Source organism: Narcine bancroftii, chromosome 1 (genome assembly GCF_036971445.1).
Source record: "Narcine bancroftii isolate sNarBan1 chromosome 1, sNarBan1.hap1, whole genome shotgun sequence".
NCBI classification, from domain to species: Eukaryota; Metazoa; Chordata; class Chondrichthyes; order Torpediniformes; family Narcinidae; genus Narcine; species Narcine bancroftii.
This window is the reverse complement of record NC_091469.1, coordinates 154,143,491-154,157,774: the sequence shown is the minus strand read 5'-3', so window position 1 is coordinate 154,157,774 and position 14,284 is coordinate 154,143,491. Positions and strand designations below refer to the sequence as shown.

The 14,284-nt window shown below is 39.4% G+C and overlaps 1 protein-coding gene across 5 annotated transcripts in view; it reads right to left on the bottom strand.

Annotated features, from left to right (window-relative positions):
- The window catches only part of poln (polymerase (DNA directed) nu), a 512,442-nt gene that overhangs the window by 431,242 nt on the left and 66,916 nt on the right, over positions 1-14,284 (bottom strand). For all 5 annotated transcript variants that reach the window (XM_069942252.1, XM_069942280.1, XM_069942271.1 and 2 more), the window contains 2 exons: positions 2,500-2,608; positions 976-1,163 (listed from right to left, as the gene is read on the bottom strand). In XM_069942252.1, the coding sequence (XP_069798353.1) occupies positions 976-1,163; positions 2,500-2,608 (297 nt within the window). The remainder of the gene's footprint in view (positions 1-975; positions 1,164-2,499; positions 2,609-14,284) is intronic.

Below are 14,284 nucleotides of genomic sequence, written 5' to 3'. Positions count from 1 at the left end.
AACTTCCTCCTAATTAGTTCTGTGCTTTCCCCCTTGAACATCTGTTCCTAATTTACTCTCGCTAGTTCCTGCCTCGTCCCTTCATAATTAGCCCTTCCCCAATTAAAAACTTTCCCATTTTGTCTGCTTATATCCTTATCTATAGCTACGTTAAAGCTCAGGGAGTTGTGGTCATTCCCACCAAAATGCTCCCCCCACCAGGAGGTCCGAAAGTGAGAGAGAGAGAGAGAGAGAGAGAGAGAGAGAGAGAGAGAGAGAGACACACACACACAGAGTGAGAGAGAGAGAAAGAGAGAGAGAGAGACAGACAGAGACAGAGAGAGACAGAGACAGAGACGAGAAGTCATACAGCAAAGAACAGGCCCTTCGTCCCAAATCATCCATGCTGACCAAGTTGGCATTCTGGGCTTGTTTTCTTTGCCTGCATTTGGTCCTTATTCTTCCAAACCCTTTCTATCTAAATATAATATACTGTATTTGGCCAAATCACATGCTCTGGTCTATCATGATTGCTCAGGATGTTAAAGGTGAGTGACTGAGGGATGAGTGGCTGACCAAAATCACCTGGCCTCATGGTAATCCATCTGCTTTTAAAATGAGATGGAAGTTTCGTTCCCATCAGCATCAGGCAGATTCCCATCATTCTTAGGGTGAAACAAATTGCCCTCAAACTCGACAGTCCCATCAAGCAGCAGGCCAAATGGTCTCCAAATCCTTTCAGGACGGACATTACAGGCAGACCACTCACAGCTTAAGTACATTTCCAGGTCACCCCACAATGAATGGTTTAATTTAAAATGGGAAAACACGATGTCATTACAAACAAGCATGCAGCTTTCATCTCAAAGCTGAAAAATACAAATTAAAAACAGTAGGCTCAGTCAATAATTAAGGATGTTTTCTTTTTTAGCTCTATAACTGATGTTCTGTAAAAAGGAAAAGGTAGAATAACAAAGAACAAGATAGGACACACACCTGCAGGCAGATGGCACTTGGTCGCATGTTGATTCATTGCTGCATGGACACGTAAGTGAAATGCATTGCCAGGTCTATCTGTGCCACATTGCTCTGTCTGGTTCTTAGTGTAAGCTTCTGTGTGAAACCTGTCAACCTTCTTCATTGTCACATTATAAGGCTGGAATTCAACAGAGTTTGCCTCCTCCCTGAAAAACAACATTGTGTAACAGTGGCATCAGGTACTTCCAAACCAGGGCCGCCCATAAATTGGAGGAGCAACATCTAATGTTCCGTCTGAGTACTCTCCAACCGGAAGACATTTACACTGACTTTTTCTCTGGGTTTTGGTCCCCGTTCTCCCTCCCTTCCCCGTTCCTCTGCCTCCATTCTTCCAGCTCTCCACCCCTTACCTCTCCGTTCAGAGTGCTATTTCCCCCCTCCCCATTTTCTCTTGTGCCCTTCCTCCCTTATCCGCCTCTTGCCCTCACCTGCCCTTCCCCACGCCATTTCATTCGGGCGCCTGCTGCCATTTTTACCATACATTGATGAAGGTTATGGGCTCAAAACTTTGGTTATCTATCCTTATCTTAATCAGGGACTCATTTAAGGGCTCTTTCTTTTGCACTTTATTGTTTTTCTTTGCTCTCTGCATTGCACAATTCGCTTATTTGTTTACATGTGTACATTGGGAAGTTTTTTTTTCCACTGCCTCACCCACAGAGAAAGAATCTCAGGGTTGTATATGATGTCATGCATGTACTCTGACAATAAATCTGTAATCAGAATGAGGCCATTCGGCCCATTGAGTCCATGTTATGAGGAAATTGCAGTTCTAAAAATTGAGTGCAAAGCATGAAGAAGGACAGCAAACAGTGACACTTGTACTCTCTTGTCCAACTGCATCTTCTGCATTGCATACTTGCCAGGACAAGTTGATCACGAAAACTTTACTAATTTACGAGACTGTTGCCAGGAATCAGGGGCTTGAACTATCGGAGGAGGTTGAGCAGGCCGGAGCTTTATTCCTTAGAGTGCAGGAGGATGAGGGGTGACCTCGTAGAAGTGTACAAAATCAAGAGAGAAACAGATCAAGGTTGACAGAGGAAGGAAATCAGCCACCAGAGGACATGGGTTTAAAGTGAGAAGGAAAATTTTAAACAGGAACCCGGGTTTTTTTTTTAAACACAGAAATTGTGGTGGGTGTATAGAATTGGCTGCCAGAGGAGATAGTTGAGGAAGGTACTACTGCAACATTTAAGAAATATTTGGAGGGATACATGAATAAAAAAGGTTTAGAAGGATATGGGCCAAATACAGAACAGGCGAGACAAGTGACTTTTGGATAGCGTGGGCAAGTTAGGGGAAGGGCCTGTTTCTATGCTGTATGTTCTATGAATTAATGCAGGTAAGTGGGACTAATACAAATATGTCATGGAAGGATGGTCAGCATTGATGCAGTGGGCCAAAGAACCTGTTTCTTCGCTGTTCAACTCTATCACTATAATCCTTCCCAGCTAAAAAGCAGTTAAAATGTCATTGTACCTCTCCATAGCATTCCAATATTCTACTTCCTGAAACCTTGTGAGTGTTCCTCCCTTCCTCACATTTTGTCCTTCTGTAGATAACTCTTCCATTTCATGGTGCCACATATCTGAAATAAAATAGCTCAATGGTTACACTCAACCTGTGTCAATTCAGTTTAAATATCACAATTTTCTCTTGGGACATTCTTGTTACAAAATAAATGCTTGAAATTCCAAATGACATGATCATCGATGTGGCATTGATCTCTGAAGAATGAAAATTGAGGGTTCAAGACAGGATCTGAGAGAATTGTTCTGTCATCGAGGGGCCGATGATATTTTTCAGGTAACATACTAAATTTGAGGTCTTCAGAAATACTGAAAACTACGAATGCCGGAATATTCAGCAAACATCCAGGGACTAGAGGGACTCAGTGGGTCAGGCGGAATCCGTGGAGAGAAATGTTCAGTCAACGTTTTGGTTTTGGAGGAGTCACGTGATGGAGTAGTGGCCGGTAGGGGAATACCAGCCCTCTCCAGAAAAGAAGGAAAAAAGTAAAGAAAAAGCAAAGCCACAGACACACAAACCACAACAAATAAAAAATAAAGGTGTGGAGAAAATGGCACCAAAGAAAGAAAAGCCAAAAACAATGGGAAGAAAAGAAGGAAAGACGTTGGAAGAGAAAGGTGAAGGCCTTACCTGTACAAAGAAGCAGGGACCTGCCGTGGAGAGAGGAGCCCACTCCCTGAGGTCAGTGGAAACCCCGAGGGGATGCGACCCACCAAGTGCAGGACTGCAAGGATGGCTCACGGAGCCAAACAGAGGTGCGCAACCACGCATGCGTGAGGAATCGTGCATGCGCGATGCACACGACAAAAACAACACCGACGGGAGGGGGGACCAGCTGTGGAGTGGAACTCCACAGATTGAACAGCTGAGTAAGACCCAACAGCAGGGCTCCCAGCAGGAAGATACAGAAAATAATGGGAACAAGAAGGAGGAAAGTGAAAAAAAGGAAATCAGAGACACAGCAGATGACCAGCCCAGAGGAAGAGGACCAACATCAAGACACCATTAAAAAAAATACCCAGCAAACTGAGATAAACAGCCCAACAAGAAAGTCAGAAGAGACACAGATACAAGAAAGAGAGGTAGAGGACACAGGTCCTGGAGTGGACTCAGGGGAAGAGGAGGGAGAACATCAAGCTCTGCACAGAGAAATAGAAGATAAAGGGAATGGACTGTACAAAGATTGGACATTTTTTGAAGAATATATGGAAGCAGTAAAAGAATGAAAGACACGAGAATTTTAATGAAATAAAAAGAAGAATAAAAGGTACAGAAGAAAAAGTGAGTAGATTAGAGATGATCATGATAGAAATAGGGAAAACAGTAGACAAGGTGGAAGAACGAGAAACAGCCATAGAAATGGAAGTGGACGACTTAAAAAGGAAATTGGAAGAATCTGATAAAAAAAGTTAAAGAAACACAGGAGTTGTTAGCTCAGAAGATGGATATAATGGAAAACTATAATAGGAGAAACAATATAAAGATAGTGGGCCTTAAGGAAGATGAAGAAGGCAAAGATATGAAAGAATTTATAAAAGAATGGATCTGCAGTGTCCTAGGAATTCCAGAATTACAGGAAGGAATGGAAATAGAAAGGGCACACAGAACATTAGCCCCTAAACCACAGCCACAACAAAAATCAAGATCCATTCTAGTAAAATTCCTAAGATATACAACAAGAGAAAATATATTGGAGAAGGCAATGAAAAAAATAAGAGAAGACAAAAAACCACTGGAATACAAAGGTCAAAAAATTTTTTTCTATCCAGATATAAGTTTTGAACTCCTGAAGAAGAGGAAGGAGTTTAATGCAGCAAAAACGACCCTACGGAAAAAAGGTTATAAATTTATGTTAAAATACCCAGCGGTACTTAAAATAGTTATCCTGGGGCAGCAAAGCAAACTATTCTCGGATCCGGAGAAAGCATGAGAATTTGCAGAACGCCTGCAAAACAGACAGAGAGATGAAGAGATGTAACAAGAACAAGAACAAGAATGACAAGAAGAAGAATAAAGTATAAGTAAGAACTAAGAAAGGGAAGAAAGGGAAGTAAGGAGGTAATTAAGAGAGTGAGCTTTGTTATATGTGAAGATAAAAGTCTTTACCAGAAGGGGCTAGGTGGGAGGAAATAACAGTCACTGCGAAATCAGTTGACGCTTGCGAGCGGGTTCGCAATCCAAATGAGAGGGGAGATGTGGTTGCCCGACAAGGGAGAAGGGGCAACTCAGAGAGGGGGAGGACTTTTGGGGTTAAGGGAATTTTAGATGTGGGAATAGTGGAAATATTTTATGTTTTAGAAGTGTTGTCTTACAGTGTGTTCAAAAAAAACCAGAAATGGATAAGGAGGGAAGGTAGTGATGAGGAAGCGGAAAGGAAAGGTAAACAAAGTATGAAATGGCCATGTTGAACATATGACTTTAAATATTAATGGAATACATAACCAAATCAAAAGGAAGATACTGTTAAATTTACTGATGAAAAAATTGATATAGCATTTGTGCAAGAAACACATCTAACTGAAGAGGAACATAATAAATTAAGGAGAGATTGGGTAGGGCACGTAACGGCAGCATCATATAATTCAAAAGCCAGAGGAGTAGCTATGTTAATCAATAAAAATGTACCAATCAAAATAGAGGAGGAAATAATAGATCCAGCAGGGAGGTATGTAATGATAAAGTGTCAGATATATTCAAAATGTTGGAATTTGCTCAATGTATATGCACCTAATGAAGAAGATCAAAAATTTATGCAAGATATCTTTTTGAAGATTGCAGATATGCAGGGGAATATACTGATAGGAGGGGACTTTAACATTAATTTGGACTCAAAGATGGATAAAACTGGAAAAAAGACTAGCAGAAAGAACAAAGTAACCAAATTTATGGTTAAATCGATGTAGGAAATGCAACTTTTGGATATATAGAGGAGACAACACCCAAAGGAGAAGGAATACTCATATTATTTGGGTAGACATAAAACATACTCAAGGATAGACCTGTTCCTGTTGTCAGCCCACATCCAAGGGAGAGTTAGGAAAACAGAATATGAAGCTAGATTGTTATCGGATCACTCACCCCTGTTATTGGCAATAGAGCTGGAGGACATCCCACCAAGAACATGTAGATGGAAATTAAACTCCATGCTACTTAAAAGACAGGACTTTAGAGAATTCATTGAGCGACAAATTAAAATGTACTTTGAAATAAATACAGAATCAGTGAAAGATAAATTTATATTATGGGATGTAATGAAAGCCTTCATTAGAGGGCAGATAATAAGTTAAGTAACTAAGATGAAGAAGGACTACAATCGGGAAATAGAACAGTTGGAAAGGGAAATAGCAAGTACAGAAAAATAATTAGCAATAAAGGAAGATACAACAAAAAGAAGAGAATTGGCGGATAAAAAAATAAAATATGAAACACTACAAACATATAAGGTGGAGAAGAACATAATGAAGACAAAACAGAAGTATTATGAGCTAGGAGAAAAAACGCACAAAATACTAGCTTGGCAGCTTAAGACAGAACAAACTAAAAGAACAGTATTGGCATCAAGGAAAAAGGACAAATTACATATAACCCAACGGAGATCAATGAAAACTTCAGGAAATTCTACGAGCAACTATATCGAACTGAGAACGAAGGGAAAGAAGACAAAATAAATGAATTTCTAGCTAAAATTGAACGACTGAAATTGTAAGAAGAGGAGCAAAATAAATTAATAAAACCATTTGAAATAGAGGAAATACAGGATATATTAAAAAAACTACCGAACAATAAAACGCCGGGAGAGGATGGACTCCCAATAGAATTCTATAAAACATTTAAAGACTTATTGATTGCTCCTCTCCTGGAAGTAATGAACCAGATTGAAGAAACACAAAACATGCCAGATTCATGCAAAACAGCAATAATTATAGTAATACCAAAGACGGGGAAAGATCCACTAACACCAGCATTGTATAGACCAATATCTCTACTTAACACAGATTATAAGATAATAGCTAAACTATTAGCAAACAGATTAGCCGACTGTGTAGCAAAAATAGTAAAACTAGATCAAATTGGATTTATTAAGAAAAGACGAACAACGGACAATATCTGTAAGTTCATTAACTTAATCCATGCAGCACAAGGAAACAAGACGCCAACAGTGGTGGTTGCTTTAGATGCAGTGAAAGCCTTTGACAGAGTAGAATGGAATTATTTATTCAAAGTACTACAGAGGTTCAACCTACCAGAGAAATATATTAATTGGATTAAAGCAGGGACCATTGGCGAAGGTGACAGTAAATGGATATATATCAAACCAATTTAAATTAAGCAGATCAACTAGGCAGGGATGTCCACTATCTCCCTCTCTGTTCGTGTTAGCTATAGAACCACTGGCAGAACTGATAAGAACAGAAAATAAAATAAGAGGGATCAAAATAAAAGAGAAGGAATATAAAATCAGTCTATTTGCAGATGATGTCACAGTATACTTAACAGAACCAGAAATATCAATAAAAGAATTACATAGGAAATTGAAGGAATATGGAGAAGTATCGGGGTACAAGATCAACGCAAATAAAAGTGAAGCAATGCCAATGAATGATGCGGATTTCACAAAGTTTAAGAAAGAATCACCATTTAGATGGCAAACACAAGCAATTCGATACCTAGGTATACAACTAGATAATAATCTAGGCCATCTATACAAACTAAATTATCAGCCACTAATGAAGAAATTACAAGACGACTTAGAGCATTGGAAAGACTTACCACTAACATTGATAGGAAGGGAAAATTGTATTAAAATGAATATCTTCCCAAGGATACAATACCTATTTCAATCATTACCAATTCACCTAACAGAGAAATTCTTCAAGGAGCTAAAGAAATAATAAGGAAATTCTTATGGAAAGGGGGGAAACCGAGGATAGCGCTAGATAAATTAACAGAATGGTACAAACAAGGGGGCTTACAGCTACCAAACTTTAAGAATTATTATAGAGCCGCACAATTAAGATACCTATCAGATTTTTATCAAACAAGGGAAAAACCTGATTGGACCAGATTAGAGCTAGATAAAATAGGGGAGAAGGTACCTGAACATATACTATATAAGTGGGATGAAAAGTTGGTGCAACATAGGAATTCACCAGTACTGCATCATCTGCTCAACATTTGGAAGAAGATTCACGTAGAAAGGAATAAAACAAATTATCAACTACCAAAATTAATATTGATGCAAAATCAACTAATCCCTTTCACAATAGATAACCTTTCCTTTAGAGAATGGGAGAGAAAAGGGCTCAAAAGAATAAAAAATTGTTTTTCGGGAAATAAATTATTATCTTTTGAACAAATGAAGGACAAATATGGTATAACTCACAGTACAATGTTTGCTTACCACCAACTGAAAACCTACTTGAAGGACAAATTGGGAAGCAGTCTGAGGTTACCAGAAGGAAGCAATTTTGAATATGTGATTACAGACACAATGATAATTAAAAGATTTATAACAAACATGTACACCAAGCTGCAAGAGAAAGAGAACGATGAAATAAGCTGTAAACCCAAACAAAAGTGGGCACAAGATCTAAACATAAAGATAAAAAATGAAAAATGGGAAAAGCTATGCTCCAGAACTATGAGAAATACAATAAACACGAGGTTACGCATGATACAATATAATTGGTAACACAGGTTATATATCACGCCCCAAAAGTTAAATAAATGGGACCCAACAGTATCAGATAGATGTTTTCGCTGTAAGGAGGAAACGGGAACAACAATACATGCAATTTGGGCATGTGAGAAAGTGGAAAAGTTTTGGGAAGATCTAAACCAGGTATTAAATAAAATCACAAAAAGCAACAAACCAAAAAATCCAGAGATCTTTCTTCTAAGTAATATAAGAAGTAAAGAACTTGGACTCGATTTGGATAGAGCACAAAAAAGATTTATTATGATAGCCTTAGCTGTAGCAAAAAATGTATTATGTCAACCTGGAAATTAGAAGATAACCTGAGAATACAGCAATGGTACATAGAAATGAATAAATGTATTCCATTGGAAAAAATAACATATAATTTAAGAAATAACATCACAGTATTCGAACAAATTTGGGAACCGTACATGGAACGCAATAGAGAAGTTCTATCGCGGACCTCCACCCCCTAAAATGACAGAAGGAGAAGACGAAATGAACTGACCCAGTATGTAAAAGTAGAAGACACAAATCTCTTGTTTACTTTCATTGTGTGACGACATTGTTTAATGGGTTTAATGTATCACATAGGTTGAACGTTGAGTGAGTGGGGAGGGGGGGTGAGGGAGGGAGGGAAGGGAGGGGGGAAGGGAGAAAATGACACTGTGTATATTCAAGAGGAAAATGTCTGTGTATTTTGGTCAGTATGGTTCATAGTGTGAAAAATAAAAAAATTATTATGTTTCTGTTTTGCAGGTCTTGTTTGGCTGTTCTCCTGGTTTGGTAATATGGTAACTATTTTCTCTTGTAAAATGGTCCCCATATTTGCCAATGGGCCAGTCACTAAAATTCAAACCAAAAGCACTGCATGAAAGACTTGAAATTTGACTAAATCTTCCATAGAACATGGTATATAACAGCACCGTACAGGCCCTTCAGCCCCCAATGTTGGCCGGCCTATATATTCCTACCAAAAAAATATATATTCAACCCTTCCTACCCCATAACCGTTTATTTTTCTTTCTATCCATGTGCCTAAGAGTCTCTTAAATGCCCTAATGTTTCAGCCTCCACCGCCCCTGGCAAAATATTCTAGGAACACACAACTCTGTGTGTAAAAAAAAACCCTATTGTTTCCCCTAAACTTTCCTCTCTTCACTTTGTAGAGATGTCCCCTGGTGTTTGCTATTCCTGCCCTTGGAAAAAGGCACTGACTGTCCACCTGATCTCTGCCTCTCAGAATCTTGTAGACCTCTATTAAATCTCCTCTCATCCTTCTGCACTCCAAAGATAAAAATCCTAACTCTGCTAACCTTGTCTCATAAGGATTATTTTTCAATCCAGGCATCATCTTGGTAAATCTCTCTGCACCGTCTCCATAGCTTCCACATCATTCCTATAATGAGGTGACCACAATATTCTGTGTGGGCTCATCAGATTTGTAGAGTAAATATAAATTCAAATCTGTTCATTGCTTCAGTTTTACGTACAGAATTATATGGAGCCATAATGTGCAGAAACAGGTCCAGTTGGTCTGTGCTGGGTACTTACATTCCATTTCAAACTGTTAGGGCACAGAAATAGGTGATTCAGTCCAATGAGGCCATGCTAGCTCATGCCAAGTAACTCCACTGGTCCTTTTCTCTTCTCACAGCCCTGCATATTATACCCTCTCAAGTACTAACCCAATACTGTACCTTTTTGAAATCCAGGCTGATGCTCTTTCCATCACTCCTATAGGCAGGTCACTCCCATATCAGAACTACAGAGTAACATAACATAACATAACAATTACAGCACGGAAACAGGCCATTAGGCCCTTCTAGTCCGCACCGAACCAAACACCCCTTTCTAGTCCCACCTCCCTGCACAATGCCCATAACCCTCCATCTTCTTCTCATCCATATACCTGTCCAACCTTTTCTTAAATAATACAATTGACTCCGCCGCCACTATTTCTCCCGGAAGATCATTCCACACGTCTACCACTCTCTGAGTAAAGAAGTTCCCCCTCATGTTACCTCTAAACCTCTGCCTCTTAACTCATGTCCTCTTGTTTTAATCTTTCCTCCTCTTAACGGAAATAGTCTATCCACATCCACTCTGTCTATCCCTTTCATAATCTTAAATACTTCTATCAAATCCCCTCTCAACCTTCTACGCTCCAAAGAATAAAGACCTAATCTGTCCAATCTCTCCCTATACTCTAGATGCTTAAACCCAGGTAACATTCTGGTCAATCTTCTCTGCACTCTCTCCATTCTGTTTATATCCTTCCTATAATTAGGCGACCAGAACTGCACACAGAACTCCAAATGAGGCCGCACCAATGTCTTATACAATCTCAACATCACCTCCCAACTCCTATATTCCATGCAATGATTGATAAAGGCCAGCATACTAAAAGCCTTCTTCACCACCCTATTCACGTGAGTTTCTACCTTCAGGGAACGATGTACCGTCACTCCTAAATCTTTCTGCTCTTCTGTATTCCTCAATGCTCTCCCATTTACCACGTATGTCCTATTCTGATTCTTCTTACCAAAATGATATTCTCTAATCCAGGCATCATCCTGATGAACATCTGACACTTTTTCATATTATTTTTCCAAATATTTATTCAGTTCCATTTATCAGTGGTGTGATAACATTTTTTATGTTGTCTCAACCATGCATCAAAAGGAACTCTTCCAAATACCTTTGCCAGAAATTTGACATCATACGCCCACATGACAAAAATCTCCCACACAGGAAAAAATAGCTCATTGTTCTTTAACTTTTTATAGTTTCACTAGTTTTTCACCATTCTTGCTACAATTTGTTCACTTCCTCTGCAGAAATGAGGGATTCGATGGATGTTTTGCCTTGAAAATGAGCGGTACCTTCATTTCAGGTGAACATGAGATTTATCTAATGTGGTCATTCCTGGTATCCAAGACAATAATATTATCAACATCACAATCTGGTCGTTATCACCTTGCTGTCCATAGCAAATTGGCTATTGCAGTGTCCAACATTACAACGAAAATTCAAAAGTACTTCATAAAACTCTTGGCCATCTTCTGAAAAGGGATATGGAATGAACTTTGTCCGTATAGTTAGATAGGAATTATGTTTAGGTAAACACTGTACTCTTACAATTTTCAATGAATTTTGATTTATGGCACACTCCAAAAAGGGTCCGGCAATATACAGTAACTACAATTTTCATTCAGAGTTCTGCGTCGCATTGTAAAAACCTTTTTGGGGCAAATTGGGTGCCTTGCATGTAGAGAACTACAATGAGCTACAAGATCATTTAAATGGAGGATTAAAGCAATTTTTCTTCAATCATAGGTGCACACTTAAATCCTTCCATTTTCTTCTTTGGCTTGGCTTCGCGGACGAAGATTTATGGAGGGGGTAAATGTTCACGTCAGCTGCAGGCTCATTTGTGGCTGACAAGTCCGATGCGGGACAGGCAGACACGGTTGCAGCGGAAAATTGGTGGGTTGGGGTTGGGTGTTGGGTTTTTTCTCCTTTGCCTTTTGTCAGTGAGGTGGGCTCTGCGGTCTTCTTCAAAGGAGGTTGCTGCCCGCCAAACTGTGAGGCGCCAAGATGCACGGTTTGAGGCGAGATCAGCCCACTGCCGGTGGTCAATGGGGCAGGCACCAAGAGATTTCTTTAGGCAGTCCTTGTACCTCTTCCTTGGTGCACCTCTGTCACGGTGGCCAGTGGAGAGCTCACCATATAACATGATCTTGGGAAGGCGATGGTCCTCCATTCTGGAGACGTGACCCACCCAGCGCAGCTGGATCTTCAGCAGCGTGGACTCGATGCTGTCGACCTCTAATAATTAGCAGTTCAGTAACTCATCCGTCCGGTATCTCACTCAACTGTCCAGAAGATGCATGCATCATGGCAACAGTTTAAGATGAAGTAACATTAACCAAAATATTAATGATCATGTGCACTGATGTGCAGAATTAAGATTTTTCGCAAATTACATATATGAAAAAAAAATTGAATCAATACAACAGTCCTCCAATTTTGCATTCATAGCACAAAGTGAATAGGCTCAGTAATGTTGCATTACTTTTGTTTTTTGATAGCTTTACTCTCATTTATCTTCTGGTTTATAGTTACTCCATTTTTGTTTTGAGTAATCACTTTACCGTGAAAGTGAACATAGGAACATAGGAAGTAGGAACAGGAGTCGGCCAAAAATGGCCCATCGAGCCTGCTCCGCCATTCAATACGATCATGGCTGATCTAATTTATGAACTACCTGCCTTCTACCCATATCCCCTAATTCCATCGAAGAGTGCCGAATTACTCTTGGTTATATCTGCATAGATTAAAGAAGTACTCCAAGTTCAGCTGAGTATTGCCAGGTTCTTAAACATGACCACAAAAGTTAGTTTTTTACTTTGTTACTGCACCACCTCCTGGCAGAAAAAAATGTTTTATCCCCAATACCCTTTCAACTCTGTGATTGAGGGATATGAATCAAAAATAGAGTTAGTTAAGACATCAATCAGCTACAATCTAAATGAACAGCAGGATTACCTTGAAGAGCTGAACGTCTGAAGGACAGCACCGTTAGCGCAATGCTGTTACAGCAACTTGGGTTCGAATCCGGTGCTGTCTGTGAGGAGTTTGTTTAAGACTTGTTCCCCTGCACTACTGATCCACTCTTACTTTAGTTTCCCAAAGATTTGTATCAAAAAGCATTGTTTAATGATATAATAAGCTTTATTTTGCATGCTTTCCTGGCAAATCAACCCATAGTTAAATGCAGTAAGTACTGCAATAACAAAACAAATTTGCAGGCCCCACTATTGCAGTAAGTCAAAGAGTGCACGGTACAGAGTCACTGAGTATGCTCTTGTATTTGAAATGGTAGATTTATTCCTGATGAGAACATCTATTCTTTATTTGACAGTGTTGGGTCTTTTTTTAAATGGAGATCCCATCTTGATGTGATTTTATTCTCAATTTTTTTTTTAAAAAAAGCTATGGCCCCCTTAAGACTCTGCTCAAAGTTTATGGGCTCCCTTCCCTGTGAAACAGTAAGGTTTAGTTGGTTTCCTCCGTACTTCTCTCCCGTTGACTACCCAAAAAAAAACATTTTATGCCCCTCAAGAGGCAGTACAGTCCCCATTGAGAATGGCTGCTTTACACTAACCAATAAGTAGAAATTCTGCCTGGGCCACAGGAAAGAATGCATATGACATGCATGTTCATTTGAGCTCAATGAAGGGTAAGAGGAGGTTGGAAAATGTTCAGAGAGACCTCTATGCCCTTGGCTAATAGTTAACAGCAGCAGCAGGATGAACAGCAAGTGCAGCAAACATTCAACAGACTAGCAGGTCTGTCATGTGAAGAGAATTGAAAGAGTTAGACTGCCATCTGAAGGCGAGGTTATCAGAATTTGTCATGAACATTTCATGAAATTCATTGGTTTGCGACATCATTGCAGAAATATTGGTATAAATTACATTTTTAAAATGTAAAATAAAATAAATAAATTAGTGCAAAAAAGGAGAAAGTGAGATAATGTCTATGGTTCATTGTTCATTCAGAAATATGGTGAGGAAGATATTTTTTGTACCGTTGGGTGTTCATTTTCAGGCCCCTGTACCTCCTTTCTGATGGTAACAGTATGAAGAGGGCATGGCCTGGAAGGTGAGGGTCCTTGAGGATATAAGCTGCTTTCTTGTAGATGTCCTCAATGGAGTGGAGACTGATACCCATGATGGCATTGGCCAAGTTCACAACATTCTGCAGACTTTTCCTGTCCTGTGCATTTGCACGTCCATGCCAGACAATTAATTAACCAGTCAGAATACTCCCCACGGTACACCTGTAGAAGTTTGCAAGTCTTTGGTGACATACCAAATCAATCGTTGGTAAGCCTTCTTCATGATTGTATCAACATGGATAGATCTTCAGAGATGTTAACACCCAGGAATTTGAAGTTTTAACCCTTTCCACTGCTGACCCCTCAGTGAGGACTGAAGGTAGACTTTATTAAAATACCTAAAACTCTTA